The 24,263-nt window shown below is 52.1% G+C and overlaps 1 protein-coding gene across 3 annotated transcripts in view; it reads left to right on the top strand.

The window, feature by feature from the left end:
• Nucleotides 1-24,263, top strand: part of CACNA1C (calcium voltage-gated channel subunit alpha1 C) — a 459,271-nt gene that overhangs the window by 310,784 nt on the left and 124,224 nt on the right. For all 3 annotated transcript variants that reach the window (XM_055567708.1, XM_055567698.1, XM_055567691.1), the window contains exons 4-6: nucleotides 2,426-2,565; nucleotides 6,184-6,323; nucleotides 21,932-22,090. In XM_055567708.1, the coding sequence (XP_055423683.1) occupies nucleotides 2,426-2,565; nucleotides 6,184-6,323; nucleotides 21,932-22,090 (439 nt within the window). The remainder of the gene's footprint in view (nucleotides 1-2,425; nucleotides 2,566-6,183; nucleotides 6,324-21,931; nucleotides 22,091-24,263) is intronic.

Here is a 24,263-nt window from a genome sequence, read left to right as displayed (position 1 = left end):
TAATCCCCTGGCTTCCCCGACCCTCAGCCCCAGACCCTCACAGCCGAGGAAGCAGTGCCAGGAGGACTGGGTTTAGGCCTTGCTGCCCTGGTAGGCTCCACAGCGGTGGGAGGGGGCCAAGCCCTCCGCACTCCCCCTACTTGGGATGTCAGCCTTTCCTGGGCACCTGCGCTCCCTTGGCACAGATCAGGAAGCTCCCGCCCACCCCACATAGGCTGGGGCACATTCTCAGCATCACAGGTGGATACTCAGGGCTCTGTGCTTGTTTTTAGTGGGTCTGCACACATTTCAAGCAGTTCCCGAGATCAAAGAAACAGGGGGTCCCTGCTGAACCTCAGCATACCCTCAGGGCACAGTGACCCCCAGGACTCAGGCTCGAGGAGGCCGCGAGGAGTTGTGAACTCACAGGCCCAGAGGCTCCAAGGCATCAGCTTCCTCAGTCATGCCGTTCTCCACCCCCGGATGTTTCTATAGCAACATATGGTGTTTTGAAAGGATGACCAAGCTGTTTCACTTGCTTATGCTTTCTTGTTTGTTTTTTGGTTTTGAAGAGGGGGTTGGAATGAATTCTGTAAGGACTCTCATACCTCTAATGTCAGGGGGAACACAGCGCTGCTCACAAGAGCAGTGCCACATGCACACTGACACACTTACACACACACATTCACACACACTCACCCACCACACAGATCACTGCGCCTGAGCTTCTTGGCGTCTGGCACCTGCCTCTTCCCTGGGTTCTTGTCTGGATCCATCTTCCTGACTTCTGGGCCCTTTGCAGCTCTGGCTCAGACCCTTAAACCTGAGGGGTCTTGTCCCTCTTGTGTCTTAGGGGATAAGCAGGACCAGGGAGGCAGAGAGATGGATGGACCTCGGGCCTTGGGTCAGGAGGTCCAGCGGGTCCTGGGTCCCAGGCGTGTGCCTCCCAGGCCTCACCTTCTCAGCATCCCAGTCTCTCCAGCAGGGAGGTAGCTCGGATCATCTCTGAGTTCCTTTGTCTCTCAGGCCCCATGGTTGCACACGGGACGCTGTCATTCCTGCCTGGAGACAGTTTCCGTGACATGGAAGCACTATCTCAGGCCGAGGCCATCTCCAGTGGGTGGAGCCCAGCCCCAGCTCTCCTCTGACAACAAACTCTCCAGGGCCCACTTGTCCAGCCGCCCCTGTGAGCCCAGCTCCCCTCTGAGCCCACCCCCCGTGCGTCTGGCACCAGCAGCTCGGCCCCGAGTCCAGAATGGGTCTCCTGGCCTCAGCGCCTGGAAGCACACATTTGAGGCCTTTCTCAGGAGCCTCTGGGGCACCTGGAGTTGAGGACCAGTGGCCCACGTGCTGAGGAGGCCGGGCCAGATCTCCTCCAGTCTGTCTGGGTGGGGCCCAGGGTTCTGCCCTTTTTCACTTTGCGTCCCCAAACCCTGAGCTGGGCTCGGAAGACCACCACTGGCTCAGTGTCTCAGAGATGGGGAAGATGGGCTTGGAGGCGGGGGGGCTGTGGTGAACCAACAATTCACCAGCTGGGTGGGCTGCAAATGGTATGTCCTCCCGGGATGCCCCATCCGCAGTGTGGGCGGGACCTGGGGGTCTTCAGTGAGCTCCTCCTGACCCGCGAGGAGGGGCAGTGGGTCTGGGGTCTGAGTCAATGGAGGCCAAGGCTCCTGTAGAGTGAGCATCCATGTGTGAAGGCCACGGGCAGCCTCCACCTGGTGGGATCATGACGGCTCCATGCTGGAGAGCAGCTGCTGGGGAGGGGGGTGAGGGGAGACGATGAATCAGCCCCAAGTCTGCTGGAGCCAGACCAAGTGTGGACTCATGTAACAGAGCCTCATCCACAACAGGGCTCTCTTAGTGGGCGGAGAGAGAGGAGGACCACCCCACCCCACCCCACCCCCATCCAGTGCCCACCCCATCCTGGGAACTCTAGGGCCCCTGCTGACCTGGTCTCAGTCTTTGGACAAAGAGTTTTGTTCTCTGAAGGAAAGGTCGGAGCGCGTGGGCAGCTGCCTCTGTCTCCTGACTGTTGGAGGTTCCCAGACTCCACTTCTGGGTTTCAGGAGGCTGGGCTGTAGCTCCTGGGTTTGTGACTCAGAACTATGGCATTTTCTCTGTGCTTCCAACTCCTCCCTCATCTCTCTCATCCTGAGTTCTCTCCTGAGAAGTCCAAGCAGGTGTTCATTGATTAAGATTTCTCAAAGGTGTGCGGTTTTCCCACCACCATAATTTCTGCCTTTTAAGACTAGAAGACTAGTGGATCTGAGCTTGCCTGTGGAATGGACCGTGGGATTGTGGATGTGGCAGGGGTCCCTCCCAGCGTCTGCCCTGATCCGACCACAGAGGGGCCCCTTCTCCACCAGCTTGGGGGAACTGTGGGGTCAGAACTTTCCAGACCCCCCCAATCTGATGACTTTCTCTCTTTACTTGTGTTTCCTAGGAGCGAGTGGAGTATCTCTTTCTCATCATTTTTACTGTGGAAGCATTTTTAAAAGTCATAGCCTACGGACTCCTCTTTCACCCCAACGCTTACCTCCGCAATGGCTGGAACTTACTAGACTTTATCATCGTGGTTGTCGGGTGAGTACCAACTCCCACACTGCTAGCCAGCACAGCCCCTTCCCTTCCACATGTACCTGTGTCTTTTTGATTTGGTCACAAGGGCCCTGGGCTTCAGGCCAGACCAGAGGATCTATTAAAAATCCCTCTGGATTCAGACTTTCTGCAAAGGGAGGGGAGCTGTTACCTGGAACAGCCCTGCTGCTCCCGCCTGCACGCCCGCGCCCACACGCACACCCACACAAACTCACACAGGTGAATCAAGGGTTTCTGCTGGAGCCCAGGGTCCTCTCTGCAGCCGAGGAGAAGCCTCAACTTCAGGTCTTTTATTCCGTCTCCAGCCTCACGTGGACCGAGTTCCTGGACACCTCCCCCGAGGTGAGGCAGAGCAGGTGTGTTTGGGCTGGACGTGACCCTGCAGCCACTGTGAGGGAGGGGCAACTGGCACACAGGAACCGAGATGCCCACCTGCAACTGAGGGTCCTCACTCAATGGCTGTCCGGGACTGATGGGCTAGAGGAAAACGGGACTAGGAAGGGCCAGAGGATGGGACCAGAGGCACTTCTCAGGAGAAGAGTAGTGAGAGAGGTATAGGAGAAGGACAGGCACCACCTATGCTCAGAAGCAGAGCAGTGCTGGCATCTGCAGGAAGCCTTGGAGCCGTGATCTCCTTGTCGGGGCATCGGTAACTTTGGGGAACAGTCTTTGTCAAATGTTGGTACAAACAAGCCCGCACGTGCTGCTGGAGATGCAGGTGCGGTTGACCAAGCTCCTGCCACTCGTCCATCAGTGCAGGGCAGGGTCCCCATGCCTCAGGGCTGACCTGGCGCTACGTCAAACCCACCTGGCACTCACGCCCTCTCCAGCCCCACAGCCTCTGGGGTCAGGTCCGTGTGCCAATGGGCTCTTATCTAGGGGACCATCCCAGCCAACCCGGGGCGGACGCTGCTCTGGTGGCTTCCCCAGAGAGCGCCCTGCTCGGAGCCCATGGGCATCTGGCCTCTCCCACAGGAAGCGACGGAGCAAGTCAGGGCCACGTGGGAGCGAGACCCTGTCTCCGGGCATCTGGATGGCTTCTTGCAGGTGTCTAAGCGGTGTTAGGGTTTTCACCGCTGTGCTTTTTGCCTGGCCAATGTGTGACACACTTTGCAGTAACATAAGGGACACTCTGGAGACACGAGGGACACGGACGCTCCTGAACTGTTAGCCACATGTGAACGTCAGGTGAGGAAGCAGCTCTACAAGAGGTTCTGCTGCTTCTGTTCCCACTGGGTGAACAGATGACCGATGAGTGCCTTGAACTGACTCAGCAAGCCATGGCGAAGGCCTTTAGGCCGGTTGCTCCTCACGCCTCTGCGTCTTTTTCAATTCAGCGTCTTCCTCGAGGCCTGAGTCTCCTGGGAACCTTTCACAGACTCGCAGGAAGAGCCCAGGACTGAGATGCGGTGCTTCTGGGGCTGGCAGAGGAGAGGGGCCTCGTGGGGAAAGGAGCTGTGTCTTCTCCTGTCCGCAGGATGGACTGGCCTTGGTCTGTGCCACACTCTGCCCCATCCACGGCCTTCACCTCTGCGTGAGGTGGGAACAGGAGACACGGGCAGACCTCAGACAGGGCCCCTGCTGCGTCTCTGCTTGTGGGGATTCTGCTCCTCCTACAGAGTGGACAGCTCTCGGGTCGGCCCAGATCCCAGTCCCATCTGCCCAGGCGGGCTGTCAGACTTCAGAAGGGAGAGAGGCGTCCAGACTCGGCACCCTTGCAGAAGTGCCTCCACCTGACCGTTCACAACACGGAGGCCACGGTGCCAGCCCCGGCTCACCTGTGGTCCACCGAGGCCCTCTGGCTTTTTCCTGCTGATTGCACCCTCGGTTCCTGGTTTCTCCTCTCCGAATTTCTCATCTTCAGGGCTCTCCATCCAGTCTTGATCTCAGCCCATCCTTCTAACTCAAAATGTGGCACACAGCACCTCCACAGAGGGCGTGGCCCAATCACCTCTCTTCTGCCATGCCTACCCCCCACTCCCCACCTCCCAACCCTTTACCTGGACGTGCCTACCCCCCCACATGCCCCATTCCTTTTGGAAGTGGAAGCACCTCCTAAGAACAGTGGGGACACAGCTGGTGAACTTCAGAGTCCTGTGAGGTACACCCACCACCCCCACCAGGTGCCCGTGGAGCCCTCCCCACCCCTTCCCACCCAGGGGCCCTTCCCGTCCCCCCTGGGCACCCAGGAGCCCTCCCCTGCCTCCACTGGGCACCCAGGAGCCCTCCCCACCCCCACTGGGCACCCAGGAGCCCTCCCCCGCCCCCACTGGGCACCCAGGAGCCCTCAGTAGAATGCATCCACTCTGACCATCTGCTCCAGCCTCAAGGGCCTTCACTGTGGCTCCATCTCCCTCCCAGTATGGGCCCTGCCTCTCAGCTCACGGGCCCTCCAGAGACTGTTGTCCACTCTGATAAGCTCGAATGTTGGGCTAAGGAACTGACAGACACATTCCGGGGGGAACTGCCTGGAGATGACCCCCGCCACAAACATCCCCATGTGCTCCCAGCCCTGGATGGTGGGGGGCACGAAGCAGTATTTTCACCTCCACTGTGTCTGAATGAGAAGCAGCATACTGGCCTCCGCGAGTGGACACCTTCAAGGCCCAGTCCCGAACTTTCTACCCCTTCAGGGTTGACAGAGGGGAAAGCTGTTCAGTCTCCGATCCCCTCCCTGAGTAATATTTGTGGACATCTTGTACATCAATAAGCATGTTCCTTTCTTCCAGGAAATTCTAGAAACCAAATCTGGTTTAGATTGGAGATGTTGTTCAACAGACGTGTAGACTGGTTTCCTCAGTTTCAGTAGAAAGAAGTCTTCTCTGTGGAGAAAGGACCCAGCTCCCCCCAGCCCTGGCCACCCCTGCCTGGATCAGACGTGTTGCCAGCTAACACAGGGAACCGTCCAGCTGCCAAGCTGGGGTGAAGGACACCCAGAGCAGGAAGGATGTCAGACATGGTCCAGGCAACTTGTCAGAACTTCTGGTTGCAGCCCCCGCTGTGCAGGCAGCCTGCTCGGGGACCCCGAGCACAAAACAGACCAAAGGGAAGCCGCTCATGCCCCGTCTCACCGCCCTCTCTTGAACACACATCTCTCAGCTTTGTCCCTGTCAGTCCACCAGCCACACCTGCTGCGAGGGTCTCGGGGGGCCCTGAGGCTTCCAAGCCAGTCTCCCACCCTTGTACCTGCGGCACCACATCAATTTCCAAAGGATCCTTTGTTTCTGCCCAGGTTCAGGTCAAAGCCAGGGGCTTGTCAGGAGGGAACATGGTTCCCGGGCACACAAGCCTGGATGTCGTGGGGGGCAGAGGGCACCGAGGAGGGACAGGCCCTGGCAGCAGCCCCCACCTGCCTGACACTCTGCCCATGCTGCTGATGCCCGAAAACCCAGCTTGATGCCAGCACCAGGCTGCCGAGACCTCTCTGGGAAGGTGGGACCCACCTTGAGGTACCGTCATCTGATGAGAGTCAGACCCTCCCACACACCCAGACTTCCCTGGCTGGAGCCGCCTGCAAACCCCACTGCCCAGCATGCCTGAAGAGGTCGGAGCCCCGCCGGGCAAGCAGGACGTCCTGATGTTCCCTCTCTCCTTCTATTCCAGGCTTTTCAGCGCGATCTTAGAGCAAGCGACCAAAGCCGATGGGGCCAATGCCCTGGGAGGGAAGGGTGCTGGATTCGACGTGAAGGCATTGAGGGCGTTCCGTGTGCTGCGGCCCCTGCGGTTGGTGTCCGGGGTCCCGAGTAAGTAGCTCATCCGTTCAGCCATGTGACCTCTCCACTGTTCCCCCTCACCCATCCTGAGTTGCCAAGGAATCTGGTTTCCTATAAACAGAGGGTTTCCTTGAATGGGTCCCTTTGCTGTAAAGACCCCAGCTCCAATGTGAGTCAATTAAAACCCACCATGGCTCCCGCTCACATGCCCCCTGGCTGAGACAGCTGCACAAAGAAGACCCTGTGGCCATCTGAGCAGCCTGGCCCCCACCCCGGGCCCCTGGAGCTGGGAATTTAAACACATTTGCAGCAGAAGAGCAGAGAGCTAATCCCCCAGGCTCTTGGGGCACAGAGCTGACAGGATTATCTCTACCGTCTGTATTTTTTTTCAAAGAACAATCAGAAAAGCATCAGTGGATGTTCAAAAAGTCCCATTTTGCCACCTCTCCCAACCTCTCCTCCTTTCATATCACGTGGGGTGTCTCCAGCCTCAAAAGCCCTATTTTTGGACCTGCTGCCTGTCGAAGTGAAAGCTGGCTTTCCCTGAGGGTGGAGGGTGCTGGCCTGAGTTGGGCAGAGGCGTGTGGGAAATACTGTCCATCAGGGGATGGGCCAGGGTCGGCTCCCCATCCCCGATCCTGCGGGAGCCCCCCACCCCACCCCGTTGCAGAGCAGCCCCCAGCCCTGCACACAGAAGGTCGGGCTCCCAGCATCCACTCCAGCAAAGCCCAGCCCAACTTGCTGCAGGCTAAGTCCACTTTCTGAGAAGTCCTTCCACTCCTTGTTCACTGGTGGTCCCTGAACCTGAGATAGGATGTGGGCGCTGGGACATGTCACCATCCACTCAGCTTCTGGCCTCTAACTCAAGGCAGGGGGGTCCCCAAACCAGGCTGCAGCCAGACTAGCTTGGAGATGGGGCCAGGCCAGGGAGGCAGGGGCTCTCTGCACCCCCCACCTTTACACCTGCATTGCCACCAACCTGGTGACATTGTCCTGCTCAGCAGGTGAAACCTGCCTGGGTGCAAAATTGTAGGGACATGGGGACCTTGTATTAACTTGTCCAGTCCCTGCCGACCTGCACATGTGGTGGAAACCTCCTCCTAGAGTAACTGAACTGGCCACAGTGGGGGGACCAGGCTCGTGACTCAGACCAGCTCTCCCCACCACATGCACGACTTCCTGTAAGGCGTTCCAAGTACGTAACCCCCAATGTCTTAGACATTTTACCCTCGTACCTGCCTCTGCAGTTCCCTTGTAAGCCCCTGGAAGCCTGCAGTTCCCTTGTAAGCCCCTGGAAGCCCAGACATGCCCCGCACTCTCTGATGCCTGCACAGTGCCTGGCCTGGTCTCTACTCAGGGCGGGGGCACTCCCTGGATGGACGATGGCAGGAGTGGGGACCCTGGGCAGTGGTGGCCTGTGTTAACTCAGAGGGAGTGTAGACATGGTCACACAGCACAGGTAAGCAGATTTTCTCTGCCTGGCCTTAACCACTGGGCACTAGGAATGGAAAGAGTGTACGTGATGGCTGAGATCCAAGACCTTTTAGCAAAGCTGAATTATGGGGTCTTCATGGTCAGTCAGCCATCACTCAATAGGCCAAGCTCAGGAAATGAGAAGGCTGGTGACAGTGTCTGTCAGGACTCGCGTGGCAGGACTTCCATCTGGATGGCCCCTGGCTGGCCTCAACCCCTTGGTGTCCACAGAAACGGCACCTTCCCAGAGGTCTGTCCCACTGCTCTGCCCTCCGTTCCCTCTCTGCTTTCTGCCCCCGCTTCACCCTCCACCCTCTTCCTTTGTTTATTTACTTCACAACCCTCACCTCATGAGAGCAACCAGGCTTTGTATTGTTCACTACCAAATTCTTGTCACCTACCATCATCTACAAAACGCCTGGTCAGTCTTTGTGGGGGGACTGGGCCCCTCATGGCCGAGCACAAGCTCCACGTGGTGGGGGCAGAGCACCAGCACCCCCAAGTGACTTCGGGGCTAAAGACCTTCCTTCCCTGGGCACCTTCTTTAGTGTTTCCAAAGGGCTTTTTCTTCTATGTTATTCGAGCTTCATGGCAACTGTGCACCATGCAGCTGAACACGCAGGTGTTGTTTCCATGGCAAATATGCTGGCTGGGTGGTTTGCGGGACCCTGAAAGCCCAAGCCCACGAAGTTACCATTACTCTCTATGTCCATACATGTATTAAATGCCATGGAGTCTCAGGATCACAGATATGGAGGGTGAGAGATGATGGTGAGGGTACAAGCCCAAGAGTCATTTATTAATTTGTTCAACAAAACCCACTGAGTGCCTACTTCATGAAGGACTTTTCTAGCCTCACAGCAGATACAGAGGTGAGTCAGACACTAAGTGTCTCCTCAGAGAGACTGAAGTGTCAAAGAAAAAATGTTCATAGAAATGATGGTGTAGAGCAAAAATAGAGATGTGCAAAAAAAAAAAACAAAAAACAGATGAGTTCTGTGACTGGTGTGCTCTGGGGGACTCCATACTCTGGGGAGTGCAGGTAGCAATCAGGACAGGCTTCCTGGAGGAGGTGGCACTCCTTGGAGGAGGAGGAGAGGCCTTGAAGTGTAGGTAAGGAGGGGCATCTGGGACCTCAGGATGAAGTGGTAGGATAACTGTGGCCCTGGAGGCATGCACAGGGAAGCGAGGGATCAGGGGTGGGTCTTGCTTTGGGTGTAGGAACCAGCTGACACTCTCAGGACATGCTGTGTAGCTAAGGCTTGTCTGCTCTGCTCCAGGCATGCTGCAGTAGAGTCTGATGGACAAGTTACTGAGTTTCAGTGACACAAGCAACCAAACCAGGGAAGTCCCGACTGTTTATGCTCTACCTGAAGAAGCTTAAAAACTCATAGGGACCAAGAAACTTAACCTGCTTATTGAGATGCACAGACTCCCCCAGGAGGAAAATGTCCCTTTTTGATTTGAGAACAAAACGCAGGTGGTGACAAATGTCCGGTCACCACCTGCTAAATGCAGAGTTGGGTGTCTGAGTCAGGCTCTTGGAAGAGCTTCATTGGTGGGTTGGCCAGCCCAGTGGTCCAGAAAGACAGGGCTTTAGCCCTAATTTACAGGCAGGCATACGCAGCCCATGGAGAAGGCAATGGCACCCCACTCCAGCACTCTTGCCTGGAAAATCCCATGGACGGAGGAGCCTGGTGGGCCGCAGTCCATGGGGTCGCGAAGAGTTGGACACGACTGAGCAACTTCACTTTCACTTTTCACTTTCATGCACTGGAGAAGGAAATGGCAACCCACTCCAGTGTTCTTGCCTGGAGAATCCCAGGGACGGGGGAGCCTCATGGGCTGCCGTCTCTGGGGTCACAGAGAGTCGGACACGAGTGAAGTGACTTAGCAGCAGCAGCAGCATACGTGGCCCAAGTGCTTCTCCCAGAGCCATGAACAGAGATGGACTCAGGCCATTTTCCAGGGCAGGGTCACCCCCTAGAGCAAACCGGCCTCTGTCACTGGAGGAGACATAACTGGACACAGGTGCCCACCTGGCTCTCGAGACGGGCACAGGTGATACTTCAGGTGTTGGTGGATTTGTCTTTTGATGGTCCCTGAGCCCTGGCCACATGGGCTGAGGAGAAGTGGCCCTCTTGTCCCTGAGGGCCCCAGGAGAGTGGGAGCACTCTGGGCCTGCCATGCGGACAGCAGGGAGCTGAGTCTGGTCAGCCATGTGACCTGTCCTTTAACCTCCAACCTGCAGTTTTCGCTCTGGGAAACAAGAGGGTTAAACTATCTCAGCCCTGAAGTTCTTCTGAGCAGTATCGTCCTGTGCTTCAGTGACAGAGAACAGCAGTGAGCTGAGAACTTCTTTGGAATCACTAATTCTAGCCTGAGTCCCAGGCAGGGAATGACCCTCCGGGGCGCCCATCATGGTGGGCGCCATCAGTCCAGACAGGGCAGTTCCCCAAACACTGACCTCGTGCCCAGGACTGTGGTGGATGGTGTCAGCCACACTGGAGACAGAGCTTCCTAAACTCTGGAAGCCCTGTCATTGATTCTCTTTAATGCCTGGCCCTTCTGTGGAAACCCCAAACCTGAAATTACAGACAGCAGTAAGGTGACTGTCACCTGATTTAAAATAATGGTCATAATAAAGACCACTTACACTTACAAGTGACCCATAAATGCTGGAAAGAAAAATGAGGGGAGCGGAGATGAAGACACAGTGAAGTCAGTGTCCCGTGAAGTGATCAATTCGAAGAACATGAGCCCAAACACCTGTGACACTGGGTCTGTTCCCTCTGGCTAGCTCCAGACGAGGAGTGGCCAAGGATGCTGGCGTTGAGGTCCCACTCCTTAGGCTCAAGTCCCCAGAGCCACCACCTGTTAGCTGTGTGCCTCTGAGTCCTCATTGATCCATAATGGGGGTTAAAATTGCACTTACCTCGAGGAGTGGTTGTGAAGATTCAATCCTCAAGGGCTTGCAAAGCATTTAGAATTGTGGTCAGTGTGTAAGATGCATTTAGCAAATTTTAGCTCCTGGTATTTCTGTGGGTCCAACTCCCTCAGGCTCCAAGTGGGACCAATGAAAGGAAGGGGATACTTCCATACTTGACTTTTTAAAATCCACTTTATTGAAGCATAATTTATATTCAATAAAACTCACACACATTAAATGTACAATCACAAATGTAAGAGCCTTACCATAGTACACGTTCACTAACACAGCTCTCTCCCCTGTGTGAGCCTTACACATTTTCTACTTCTTGTTCAGTTGCCAAGTCGTGTCTGACTCTTCGCAACCCCATGGGCTGCAGTACACCAGGCTTCCGTGTCCCTCACTATCTCCTGAAGTTTGCCCAAGTTAGCGTGCATTTAATCAGTGATGCATCCAACCATCTCATCTTCTACTTACATGAGCATTGTAAACCCCACCCTGTGTTAATATTTCCTGCTTTAGTAAGTTGTCCTTTAAGTAAATTATGAAAAAAAAGTAAAAATGTAAAAGCTTTTATATTTGCCCACCTGTTTACCATTTCTGAGACTGTCTAATCCTTTCTGTAGATCTGCATTTCCTTCTGGTGTCATTTCCCGTCACTCTGAAGGACATGTCTATGGTATTTCTCTGAAAGAGGTCTGCTGCTGATGAATTATCTCAGTTTTCATTATCTGAAGGTGTCTTCAGCCCTTCCTCTTCTTGAAGAATATTTCCACTGGATATATAATTCTTGGGTTGACAGTTTTTTCTTTCATGTTAGAGATGTTGTTCCACTTTGTCTCGGTCTCAGTTTTCTCTGAGTCACTGATATTCTCACCATGGTTCCCTGTATATATTTTCTTCTTTCTTGACTGTTTCTAGATTTTTCTCTCCATATTTGGTTTTCAGCACTGGACTGTGAAGGGCTTCACTGTATATTTGCTCTGCTTAGAGTTGTCTGAGCAGCTCAGATTCATCCGTAAGTTGGATGTCAACAAGTTTGGGAAGTTTTTGACCATTATTTCCGCAAACGTTTTCCCTCATTCCAATCTCACTCTCCTCTGTCTGTAACCCAAATTATACTTAAGTTTGGCCGTTTTCTGTTATCTCATTGGTCTCTGAGGCTTTGTTTGGTTTTCTTCAGTCTTTTTTTGTGTCCACAGGTTGAAATTTTTCTATCAATTGTTCTTCCAGTTTATTACTTTTTCCTCTTCTACTTCCGTCTTCATTAAGCCTATTTAACGAGTCACAGAGTCTCCATTTGGTTCCTTTTAATAGTTTCCATTTATCTGTGAAATTCCCTCTCTGTTCTCTCTTTGGCACCATATACTCCTTTCATCCTCTTAATATATTGCCCTTTAACTCTTTAAACAGTCTTCAGTTTGTTCTAAACTCTTTGTCTGCTAAGTCCAACATCTGAGCAATCTCATTTTCAGTCCCCTTTGACTGTTTTTTTTCTGGGTTGTGTGTCACATTTTCCCATTTCTTTATGTGTCTGGTGGTTTTGTTCTGAATACTGGAATCATGAGTCATATGTTGTAAAGACCTGGGTTCATCCACCTTCCTAAGAGTGATGACCCTTCAGCAGACAGCTCAGTTACTGGCAGCCCTGCCATGAACTTGTAGTTCTGCACTTGTTGGTCAATACCAAGCAAAAGCCCTGGCCCCTCACTTCCCAACTCATTTCCCCTTCAGATCTTGTCACAGTTGAGTGTGATCTTGCCAGGATGGATCTAGAGGGCATCTTACTCCAGGGTAAGGTCCTGGCTCCCAAGATGTACCCTTTCTGATGTTTCCATTGATTGCTCAGGGTCTTATGAGATATTAACTTGATTTTTCCACTCTGGCAGGGGCATGTACACTCAGGGGACCCCTACACAAACTTCTGGGGCCCCTGTTTACTTTGCTGTCTCCTTTCTTCTGTCCCACCAGCGCTGCCCAGATTCTCAGACCAGTGGGACTGCAATAGTCTGTCTGCTTTTTCCACTGCAGTCAGGAAACTGTTCCCAGTCAGAGAACCAGAGTGATTACTGTTTTCACCTCTGAGTTTCCATTCTCTCAGGGATCACAAGCCTGAGTTACTTCATGTCCACTTGAGGGACACAGTTGCCTCTTATATTTTTGTCCAGTTTTTTTAATGATTATGGTGAAAGGGCTCGTCTGGTACCAGTTCCTCCTTTTGGAAACGGAAGTGCACTTGACTTTTAAACCATAAAATGAATAACAAGAATGTTATCATACATATTATCAAAAATATATATTATTATTATGTATTATTATCATACATATAGTATTATTATCATACATAACTAGAATGTAAATCATATATGTTATATAAGCTATATATTATTTCTGCTGTAATACTATATTATATTTACAAGGTATATGTTAATTTATTTGTCACATATTTATTGAGGACTTACTGTATATATGCAACAGTAGTAGTTGAAGGAAGGAAAAGATATTAGAATCTTTCTTAAGATATTTGGAAAATAACAACCCAGCAAAATTTAGAGCCAGAGACAGCTTTCTCATCCAATATCCTCATGTTAAAGATGCTGAAACCTAGACCCAAGAAATTGACATGACTGTCAAGGTCACACAGCTATTAGTGGAGGAGAGAAAATAGCCTAGCGTTTGTTTTCCAGTGAATTTGAAATCTCTAAAACAAAACTACTAAGCATATGTTTGGAGATTTTCCCCCTATAGAAAATCTGATCCATGCCAAGATCTCTATTGATTCATTAGTGATTTGAGCCAAATGGGAAACAAGTCAGTCTGGAATCCTAAGAACATACATAGAAAGGTTAATTCATGCTGTTAATTCATGACAACCGTAAGCTATCAGCAATAAGCAGGCCTGGCTCTTTATTAAACTCCACATGAAGGAGAGCCAGGAAGAAGCTGTGGGTTGCCTGGTGTGATGGTGTTTGATGGGAGAAGAGTTAGCAAGCTCTCCTCAGGGCTCCTTAGGGATCCATCCACCCCGATAACTCACAGTGAGTATACCTCACTTGCCACCAAAGTCTTGGAGACACTTTAATTTTCCTGAAACCCACATCTTCTACACCTTTCTGAGAGAGCAACCATAGCCCAACTGTGATTCCCCCCTCCCCTGTTTAATCCTGTTATCAGGCATATCACTCTGCACACAGCCAGTCCCTGGGAACTTCACTCGAAAATGCCCTGTCCAGGGTCCATCGCTAGGAGAATGTGACTGTCAGAGACTTCCCAACCCTTTAGAATACATCCATATATTCAAAGATGACCTCGTTCTGGGGTGGGGGGAGTAAGGAAACCTACAATGAGGCAACCTCCCCAGGGGGTTTCCTCCCGAGGAAGCACAGGTCAGTTTTGCTTTCTGAAGTGGCAGGTGGGGTCATTTGGATTAACTGTCCTGCTGGGGACAATTAGAAATCGCTGGGCAAAATAAATCTTCTCTTTTCTAAAACTTGGCAAAGATGCCTGACAAAAACAAATAGAAATCATGTCCGGAGAAAGATAACATCATCAAAGTTCTCCAGATTTTTTGAAAGATCAGTTTTGCAAAAATAGAGTCTAATCCACACTACAAAATAACTAGGTCCACAATAAGACAAGACAATGTGGATGAAAAGGAGCAGAAACTATAAACAATGGAAACAGACATACATGGGATCTGGATATTGGAATTATCAGATATTGACTTGAAAATAACCACATTTACTATATATGTCAAAGACAAGGTCAGTGATTTTCCAGAGAACCAGAAGATATGGAAATGAGCTGGATATAAGATTTAGAAGTGAAGAATACAGTAGCAAATATGAAAATGCAGTGAAAGATTTGGCAGACTGAAAAAGGAATTACTGAATTGTGGTGAACTCAGAGGGAAATCTGGAGAGTAAAGCACAGAGAATCAAAAGAATGGAAAATACAGAGAACGTGAAAGGTTAGGGAATAAATGCTGAATTTTATGATTTTTTTATATTTTATATAATTTTTGGATGAGCTGTTTCAAGAGTTTTTTTAATTTAATTTTATTTTTTGCCCACTCACCATGCAGCATGAAGGATCCTAGCTCCCCAGCCAGGATTTGAACCCATGCCCCCTGCATTGGGAGCATGGAGTCTTAACTGCTGAGTCACCAGAGAAGTCCCTGTAGTAGTTTTTTTCTGCATTTACTGATAGACTCAGGATTTTGTTTGCTAACGTGGAGAAGTACATTTTAATCTGTTATTGAAGTATAATGCAGTGGTTAACTTGATGGAGGAGGAGCTACTACCTGGAGGGGCATGATCGAGGCTTCATAGAACCCGCGATGTTCCATTCCTTGGTTGGAGTGACAGTTACGTGGCTTCATTTTGTGATAAATTGTACCTAGTAACATCTTCCTGTCTTATACGTTTCTATTTGTATATCTCGCAATTTTTTCCCCAAATGTTTAAAACAGAAGAAAAAGTGCAGGCCCAGGCATCTGTCATTGGCCAGTGCCAAAAGAAGCCTGCCTCGTAGGTTTCCTGTAGCAGAGACAGTCATCACCCACAGGAAGGCAGCAACACGGGCAGTGAACCTTGATCCAGTCACCTCCCTTGGGTCAGCGTCGTCATGCGAGATCCACTTTTGAGGAGGATGTTGAGGCCCCGCGTGGGGCCACCACCTGCCTTGGCACACGGTCAGACTGTCATGAGGGGCATTGGCTGACGTTGCATGGACAGCAGCTGATAGTGGAGAGTTTGCAGTCCCGTCGGCTTGATTCTTTCATTTTAATTCTATTTTATTTCATTTGGGGTTGTGTGGGCTCTTCACTGGGGCATGTGGGATCCTAGTTCCCCAACCAGGGATTGAACCCACATCCACTGCATCACAAGGTGCATTCTTGACCACTGGACAACCAGGGAAGTCCCCAGGTTGGCTTGGTTTTTAATTCCAGCTCCAGGTGTGTTGTCCTGGAAGAGCCATCCCTGTTACCCAAGCCTCAGCTCATTTATCTTGCTCAAGACGGAGATTCAGCACTTAGCATGGTGCTCAGCACAAGCTGCGTCCTCAGGAAACTGGAGCTACTATTTCCATAGTCTCCATTTAGCCATATTTACTTTCTCCTAGTATCAGAATTTTTAAACTAGTTTTCCTTTGAGCTCCTCTTTCCAACTCATTTTGCCAATACAAACAATTCAACGTGAAGGTTGATATTTTAATTACCCTTATAGTTTGTAATTTATTAGGCAGCAGAGGACCCGCTATCCCTTTTCCAGGTCAAAACCCTCCTTTCATGCTCACTGAAGCTCTTGTGGGATGCAGAAATTTATTAAGATGGAAAGGTTAAATTAAAAGTAAATGAAAATGTCTAATGAGTAAAGACATTTTAATAAGAACGTGCAAAAAAATAACGAAGCTAGAGACTGAAGGGAGCCATCCACGCAAGAGCTCTTCCTCCTTTCATCAGGCACCTTGAACCTCTGGGTGGCAGGCTTACCCCTTAACCCAGGAGAGAACTATTGCCTCCCTGGTTCTAAATCTATTTGCTTTTGAAAACCACTAACCGTAGTAGGCCATTAAAAAGTGTCCATTGCTTCATTAGCCAGCTGAAGCCACAAAACGTGATCTGTGAGATTCCTCAGGGCTCCAGTTTCTAGCTGGTACAAACGTGTTGCTGTAGAGCAGGAATAAGGCCAGTCGTCTCAACTTGATGGTGATGGTGATGGTGATGAAGGTGGCGATGAGGATGATGATGATGACAGTGACATTAAAGGTGATGATGGTGGTGATGATGATATTATAGGTGATGATGGTAATGATGATGGTGATGATGATGATATTGAAGGTGAGGACAGTGATGATGCTGATGATGTTGATCATGATGGTGATGATGGTGATGATGATGATATTAAAGGTGGTGATGACAGTGATGATGGTGATGATGGTGATGATGGTGATCACGATGGTGAGGATGGTGAGGATGAGGATGATGACAATGTTGATGATGATGATGATGTTTTTGATGACACAGATGATGGTCACAGCCACACATGCTAATAGGAACAAGCAGAGATGACATCAGATGTCTGTCGTCAGGAGGCCTTCCTTGGGTGCAGCCCAAATTGTTTTCTCTGAAAGTGACTTCTGCTTCCTCACAATTCCAACAGAATTAGTAACTGGATTCCCAAATCTTCCAGAAATTTTTCTAAGAGTCAAAACTAAACCCAGGAGAGCATGAGGCTGGCAGATGAGGGAGCTGGGGTTCCTGTATACCCAGGCAGGCCATCTTCCATGTGGGACATGCAGGCCCCTCCACTGGACCCACCCAGCTGCCCACCCAGCCAGGTCCTCTTCCCCTCCTGCTCAACCTCCAGCTCCTGTGTCACTGCCCGAGGACGTTTCCTCCACCCTCTGGCCATGGGAGTGGGTGGGACCTTCATGACACCCTGTGTCTTCCTTGAAAGCACTTAACTGGCTCGTGATTCCATGTCGATTAAGTGGTTATTTGATCCATGTTTGGCTTCTTTATAAGCTCTTTGAGGGCAAGGCCTCCAGGCCTCATACTGATCACCTGCCCCCATCCCTGGGGCAGCAGGTGGCCCATGGAACATAGTTCAGCAAATGACTTTGAGTGAAAACAAAGGCATTGGGTGTGGTGACCCCAGAGTCCTCCCATTCCAGACAACTCTGGTCCATCCATGAGAAGCTTGTACCCACCACCCAGTGCTAAGCCCAGACCTCCCCCTTTTCAGTGATCCTCAGCATCACTCCCTGTGGAGTTGCAATCAGGTCTCCTGGTCGTTTCTGTTGCTTTCCCACAGCTTGGTAGGAACCGTTGAATCTGAATAGTTGGGGCGTGAATGTGTCTTTGTAGCTGCCAGCCAAGAAGCTCTAGGTCCACCCTGAATGATGAAATCCAACCACATCAGCAGAGACCTCTGAGTTGGGGTCTTCAGTGGTTTCTCCCCGCCACCCGCCCCTTTATGCCACGTGACCTGGATCTGCTTCAGACACACCTGCATGTGCGGTTCGGCCCTCAGGTCTCATGGTCCTCTTTTCTGGAATCCAACTCATAGAATAATTGCCACCCCTCCCCAGCAGGTGACAACCTGCCGTCACCCCCAGGGCCCTCACAAACCATCTCCTCACTGGAGTGTGGCTGGATGAGAGGATCCTGACCTGATGAATCAAAAGAGCCGCTCTGCCCTCAGCCACACATCATCCAACACCTCCAGGCCAGTGTCAACATGGTCTTGAAGGAAGACGCCAGGGCTGGTTTCCATAATCGACGGTTCCTCTCAGTCTTCTAAGGGAAAACATCATGCTTTGCATACTCAGACCCTCTACATCTTCCCTTCCCCTGGAAGTCTGAAGTTGTCCTCAGCAGGAAGGCAGACAGTGGTCTGGGCCTGACAGCAGTGTTGAGGGAGAAGAGGAAAGGCAGTGCATGCAGCTCAGCTTCTTCTCCATCCTCACCTGATTGCAGCATCCAGCGAAGCTGCTCCTTCGAGTCCCGTCTCCCTGAAAAGCTGGGGGCTGGGCTTCCTGGGGTGGGTGTGGGGGTGGGCAGGTCATCCCTCACGAGGAGGCCACCCACATGAGCTGCAGATGAGAGACTAGACTCCCAGGTTATACGTTGTGTGCCAGATGGAGCTGTCTGCTCCATGTTCCTGCTTTCACCCTAAGTCCACCTGTGTTTGTCAGGTCTCATGTCCTTATTTGGGGCCAAGAGCACATACTCACCATGGGCATGGCCCTTAGTGATCTCATGTGATCGTGTCCACGGGGCCCTTAGTGGTCTCCTGTCCTCAAGGTGCTTCCAGGCTTGTCTGGATCCATACCTCCTCAGGGACCCTGCTCATTGTCTCATCTGAGGAAAGCACTGGGGTGCAGAGATGTCACTGAGTTTTCCAGGTTGCATTGGGAGCAGGAGGAGCCTGTTGCGGGGATAGCTATGAGCCAGTTCCTAAGAGAAGCTGTTGAGACTTAGGTCTTGAGAGCCAGTTATGTGCGGGGGTGCTGCAGAGAGTGGCGCTGAGAGAGGGGCCCTGGTAACACCTGTACACCCCTTCCTGGCTGCTGCCAGCAGTGGGACAGTGGACAGGGGCTCGAAGCCTTTGCTAGACTGGCCTCAGAGGCAGTGGGGCCCCCTGGAAGCAGGGCGAGGCCCCGCCTTCCCAGAGGATGTCACGAGTGCGTGCTATTGCTTCACCGATGCGGGTCTTTGACGCTGAGGGGCAGGGCCAAGGCACATGGAGGCACTGGGCACAGTCGTGCAGCCCCAGCCTGGAGTCAGGCCACCAGCACTGAGCCCTGTGCCGCTCCACCAGCTGTGATGCTTAACCTCTCTGGAACTCACTCTTCTCCTCTGTAAGATAGTTACTGACAGTATCTACTTCCTTGGTTGTGCCAGGGGGGTTGGGGTCATCTTCCTGCCCCAGCAAGTCTTCATGCCACGTCAATGAGGGCTGGGGGCTTTGGTGCCCTGGAGTCACTCTTCATCCACTGGCTGAATCCCCGCCAAGGCTCCTCCTCCACGAGCTCATCCAGTCACTGCTTGCATCCCTCGGGAATGGGAGGCTCACTGCCTCTCAGAGCATCCTGCTCCACCTTAGGTCTGTTTCTTGGACAGTCTATTTGTGTTGAACCTGAATCTTCCTGGTTGGCCCTGGCTCCAATCCTGTGGTCATGCTGAATGCCACCACTCTCCTTCAGAACAGCAGGTTAAATCCTATGAAGGTCATTGACAGCCCTCTCTGTGCCTGTGTGCTTCCCACTCCACGGGTCTCGTCTTTTCCCGATGACACCCCTCGGTTCTCTGGAAGATACTTGAATGAACAGCATGACTTCTGAAAGCAGCCTGTGCACTGAGTCCCTGCTGCATGCCGAGGAGCACAGATGAGAGGATGGGCGGCTGGGGCTGTGCATCAGGCAGGGAGCAGCATCCACGGGGGAAGAACACGTGCAGACACGGGGAGGCTGCAGCTGGAGAGTGCGCTGTGGGCCGGAGTCAGGGGCCATCACCTGGAGAACGTGGGTGGCAGCGCATCAGAAGACTGGACACTGTGCGCTTGTGCTTTGGAACGAGCATCCCAGCTGCGACGTGAAGACAGCGAGCTGAGTGACCGACCCAGCGGCCACAGTGTCCAGTAATGCACTCCAAGAGGCTGGGAGTGCCTCCCTCCGGGGGTGGGACCATGGATGAGTTCTTTTTTCATCCCCCTTCCTCGTGTTTTCTCATTTCTCTATAATAAGCATTTCCCATCTCCTTCATGATGAACATGGATTATTTAGGTAGTAACAGTTACTTACACTTTCTAAAGTCCTGCAAAAGCGAACTGGCAGGACTTGGTACAGTTGGAGGCCCAGGTCTGATCTTGGTGCTTGGGGAGGGAGGTGCCCACCACTCTGACAGGGATGGGTGGGAGCAAAGCATCCATCAGGAATCCTACGGCCCCGATGGTGGCCAGAAACACAGGCGTGACTTCCTCTGGGCATCTTCGCAGCCAGGCCTGCAGGCCCTGGGGGCTCCCCTGTCCATTTGCAGAGCTCCCTGTGCCAGACTCGGTGACAGCAAAGACCCCATTGCTTGGTGATGGCAGCAGCAGTCTGTGCTTGGCTGTCTCAGGCCACATGTGCTCAGCATCAAGCAAAGTCTCAGCGATAAAGGGCCAGGAGAGCCCACAAGTCCCCATGTTCACAAAACTCAGCCCAACGTGGGAGGCGGGTATCAATGTTTAAAAGCCACTTAATGAACATGTGACTGCAAATGGAGACTCAGCTCTGAAGGAAAGGAGTGGTTTCCAACAAGACCTAGAAGAAAGGGGGTGGGCCTTGGGCCAAGAGCAGAAGGATAAGCTGAGGGAGTTACGGGAAAGCGTCCAGGCCAAGCGAACAGCGCAGACGATTGGGCGGGAGGAAAGATGGCAGGTCTGAGTCTGAAAGAAGCACTTTTGGATCAGGAGTCCAGAGAGGGTGGGGCCTTGGAGGGCAGGAGGACCCTCCCCATCCTGTGTCCCCCTCTTCTCTGCCACGTTCCCCTTGTGGCCTGGACAGCCTCCTCTGGGGATGCCCCCAGCAGTCACCCCAAAAGCCAGTGTGCAGCTCGGCTGTCAGCTTCCTCCGAGGCTCTGCACACCTGGCCGCAGTGTGTATAACCTGCTAATTAACAGAATCCCTTGGATAGGAAAGCATCATGTTCTGCGGGGAGGCTGCAAAGCCCTCTCATTAATTCGCAGGTGAAATTATTCTGGCTTTTCTCTTGCTTTGCTTCCTCTCCCCAGCTCACTTAATGGCTGGGGTGAGTCCTCCCAATTAGACTTGTGAACCCCTCTCCTCCAGGTCATGAAGCCTCAGGGACCCCCTCAGGGCACAGGGAGGGAGTGCCCAGCCTTCGGGCACCAGCGCCAAGGGCAGTGGGGGCAGAGGGGGTGACACCCCCAGTGTGGGAGAGGAGGAAGTTTATTCCTGGCTGGTGGATGGGTCTGAGACTAAGTGCCCTGCGGGGATGACTCAGAGGTGGGGGTCCTAGCGTCTGTGTGACCCTCCACACAAACAGCCTGGACAAGAGGCAGGGAGCCAGCCCTTCCCCCACTTCTGTCCTGGATGTGGAGACGGTGTCCCCCTGTTGACAGAAGGCCTCCTGGCACCTGGAGGAGGTCTAGGGGGCTTGCCGGCAACCACATTTACAAATGAACACGTGCAGCCTCTTCTCTGAACGAGGAACATTCGGGGATGATTTTAAGGTTCAGCTTATAAGCAAGGGGTCCTTCTTCCTGTAAGACAGCAGCATAGGCCTGAAACCCCTGGGCGCTGACAAGACCTGTTGTGAAAAAAGCTTTTTACTTACTCTTTTTTCCCTGAAAGGATCAGGGGACTTCAGAACCCATTTGTTGAGGTGACACATGCAAACCAGAACTCCCCCTCTAACCACGCTGAAATGCGCCAAGACAACTCCACCTCCATCACTAGGATCGCTCTCCTCCTCCCCAGCTGAGAGGCCCTTGGAAGGACAGGATCTGCCCGTCCTGCCCTTTGGACATGGCTCCCAGGGAGGTTTGCAGTCAGGCCCACCTGGATCCACTCCCGCACCCCATCCAGGTGTCACTCTGACTGTGCAACCTGGAGCCTCAGTTTCCTCACCTGAAACTGGGCGGCGAGACTCTCATGGGAGGCGAGGCTGAGCAAATGGCCTGAGCTGCGGGCAGCGGGGTTGACAGCACGAGCTTTGTCGTTGCAGGTCTCCAGGTGGTCCTGAATTCCATCATCAAGGCCATGGTGCCCCTGCTGCACATCGCCCTGCTCGTGCTGTTCGTCATCATCATCTATGCCATCATCGGCCTGGAGCTCTTCATGGGCAAGATGCATAAGACCTGCTACAACCAGGAGGGTATTGCAGGTAAGGCAGGAGCCATCCTTCCCAGCCGCTGGGGAGCCCTGCCTTTCGGCATCCGCATTTCCTCTGCCAAGAGAGGCAGCAATTTTATTTTATCTCTAGGGTCTAACGTCTGTGTTTACTAAAATGAGTCTTTGTTAAAATAGCTAAACATAAGCTTTGTCCAGCACTGCTGTGTGTGTGTGTGTGTGTGTGTGTGTGTGTGTGTGTGAGTCACTTCAGTCGTGTCCAATTCTTTGAGAACCCATGGACTGAAGCCCGCCAGGCTCCTCTGTCCATGGAATTCTCCAGGCAAGAACACTGGAGTGAATAGCCATTTCCTCCTCCAAGGCATCTTCCTGACCCTGGGATCGAACCCATGTCTCCTGCATTGCAGGCAGATTCTTATCCATCTGAGCCACCAGGGAAGCCCTGTCTGGCACTGATATGCACTCTCTAAACAAGGTGCTTAGCCAACGCTGAATTTGTTAAGAATCAGAGCTTAGCTGGTGACTCTGTGTCCCCTCGTGTGACTTATCATCAACGGTGCTCTTGGGAGGAAGCCCCGCTCAGCCGGTAGGCTCACAACCGTGCGTCCTTCTCACCTCCAGGGTGGCCTGGCTCCTCTGCCTCAGTGTTTCTGCCTCCTGTCCGGGGGCCCCCAGTCCAGGTGAGGAGGACAGCCTGTGACAAAACTCCTTTCCTCCGGGACATGTGGCTCTCCACGTCCCTCCCCTAAGCCAGTGCGTTTAACGAGCCGTGCTGCTCACTGAGTTCACCCTGGTAGGACTGGAGTTTGGGCTGGACAGACACCCCACAGACTGCTGTCTTTAGCTCCTAACATCTCAGCTGGACTTAAAAAAAAAATTTTTAATAGAAATTGACAAGGCTTTTAAACAGACAAAGTAGTTTAGCACAAAAAGCTTAATTAAAACAATATACTCCTCAAAGGAGTGAGCCGTGTTCAATATATGTGACTTTTTTCAAACAAGATCTTTCGTCTTAGTTTTTTGGCTTCTTGGAGAAGAAAGGGGAGCATCCTCTGAAGCCTTGAAGGACCCTCTGTCCCCTCCATGTCCATCACTTCTCACTCCCCTCGACCCAGGCAGTAAACTAAACCCAAGCCCCTTGCCCTGGGGTGTGGAGGAGACATTCAGTGGAGGGAGTGACATGAATTATTCAGAAATCAAAGCAGACCACCTGACCTGTGTGGTCTGGTCAGCTTGGACCCCTGATCTGTATGGTCTGGTTCGGCTTGGACCCCTGATCTGTGTGGTCTGGTTTGACTTAATAGATCAACTGGGTCTTTGTACCCACCACAGTTGAAACAAAACCCCCAAACTGTGTTAGAGATTCACACAATTGTTTTAACTTTCTTGATGGTGAGTCTAAGAGGAGACCGTTTTTTCACTGTAGAGAGCATTTCTTGGGTCATAATTATATAAAATAAACTGTCATTAAAAAAAAAAAAAAGCTCTTTTAAAATGGAAGGAATTGGGTCTTGACTTTAGCTAAAATTCTGAGATTTTCAGCCTTGCTTAAAGAAATACCCAATATCACAGTGAGTAATGTTCTCCCCCTTTAATTCAAAGCCTTCTTTTTTGAGGGGCTCCATCTGTAGCTGCCCTGAACCAATACATTTACACTGATTGTGTAGCTTCCTTAGGGCTTATCCTAAGACCTGCCTGAGAGCGAGTGTAGGACATATAACATTCATGCCATCATATTAAAATGGTCATGACCTGTCTGACCCAGACTTCTTAGGCCGGTGTAGGGATGTCAGGTTTAGAAGACCCCATCAACTGGGCGATGGGCCATGATTGGGCTCACCTGAGCACCAAGAGGGCAGGAGCATGGTTAGATTCCCACTGAGCAACCCGCTCCCACGCGGCTATGCTCCCTGAGCTGAGAGAGACACTCATACACACCCCCACCTCGAGGAGGCTTCTGCCCCGAACGATGGGGAGCAGCCAAGGCTGGTTTCCCATGGGCGGCAAGATCCTGTGGGGCTGCGCCAGCACCGCCTGGAAGCCTCTGACTTTGTGGTCAGGCCGTCAGTGGTCTCAAATGGCCAGTAAATGGTGGGTGTGTTGGCCCAGGCCACGGGGCTCTTCTGTGCTGGATGGGACGGCCGTAGGCCTGACGAGCCCTCCAGTGGACCCTCTGTTCTCAGGGAACGGCAGGACTGGCCTGGCCG

This window comes from Bubalus kerabau, chromosome 1, assembly GCF_029407905.1.
Source record: "Bubalus kerabau isolate K-KA32 ecotype Philippines breed swamp buffalo chromosome 1, PCC_UOA_SB_1v2, whole genome shotgun sequence".
Taxonomy (NCBI): Eukaryota; Metazoa; Chordata; class Mammalia; order Artiodactyla; family Bovidae; genus Bubalus; species Bubalus kerabau.
The sequence above is the reverse complement of the archived record's forward strand: the minus strand, read 5'-3'. Positions and strand labels throughout refer to the sequence as shown.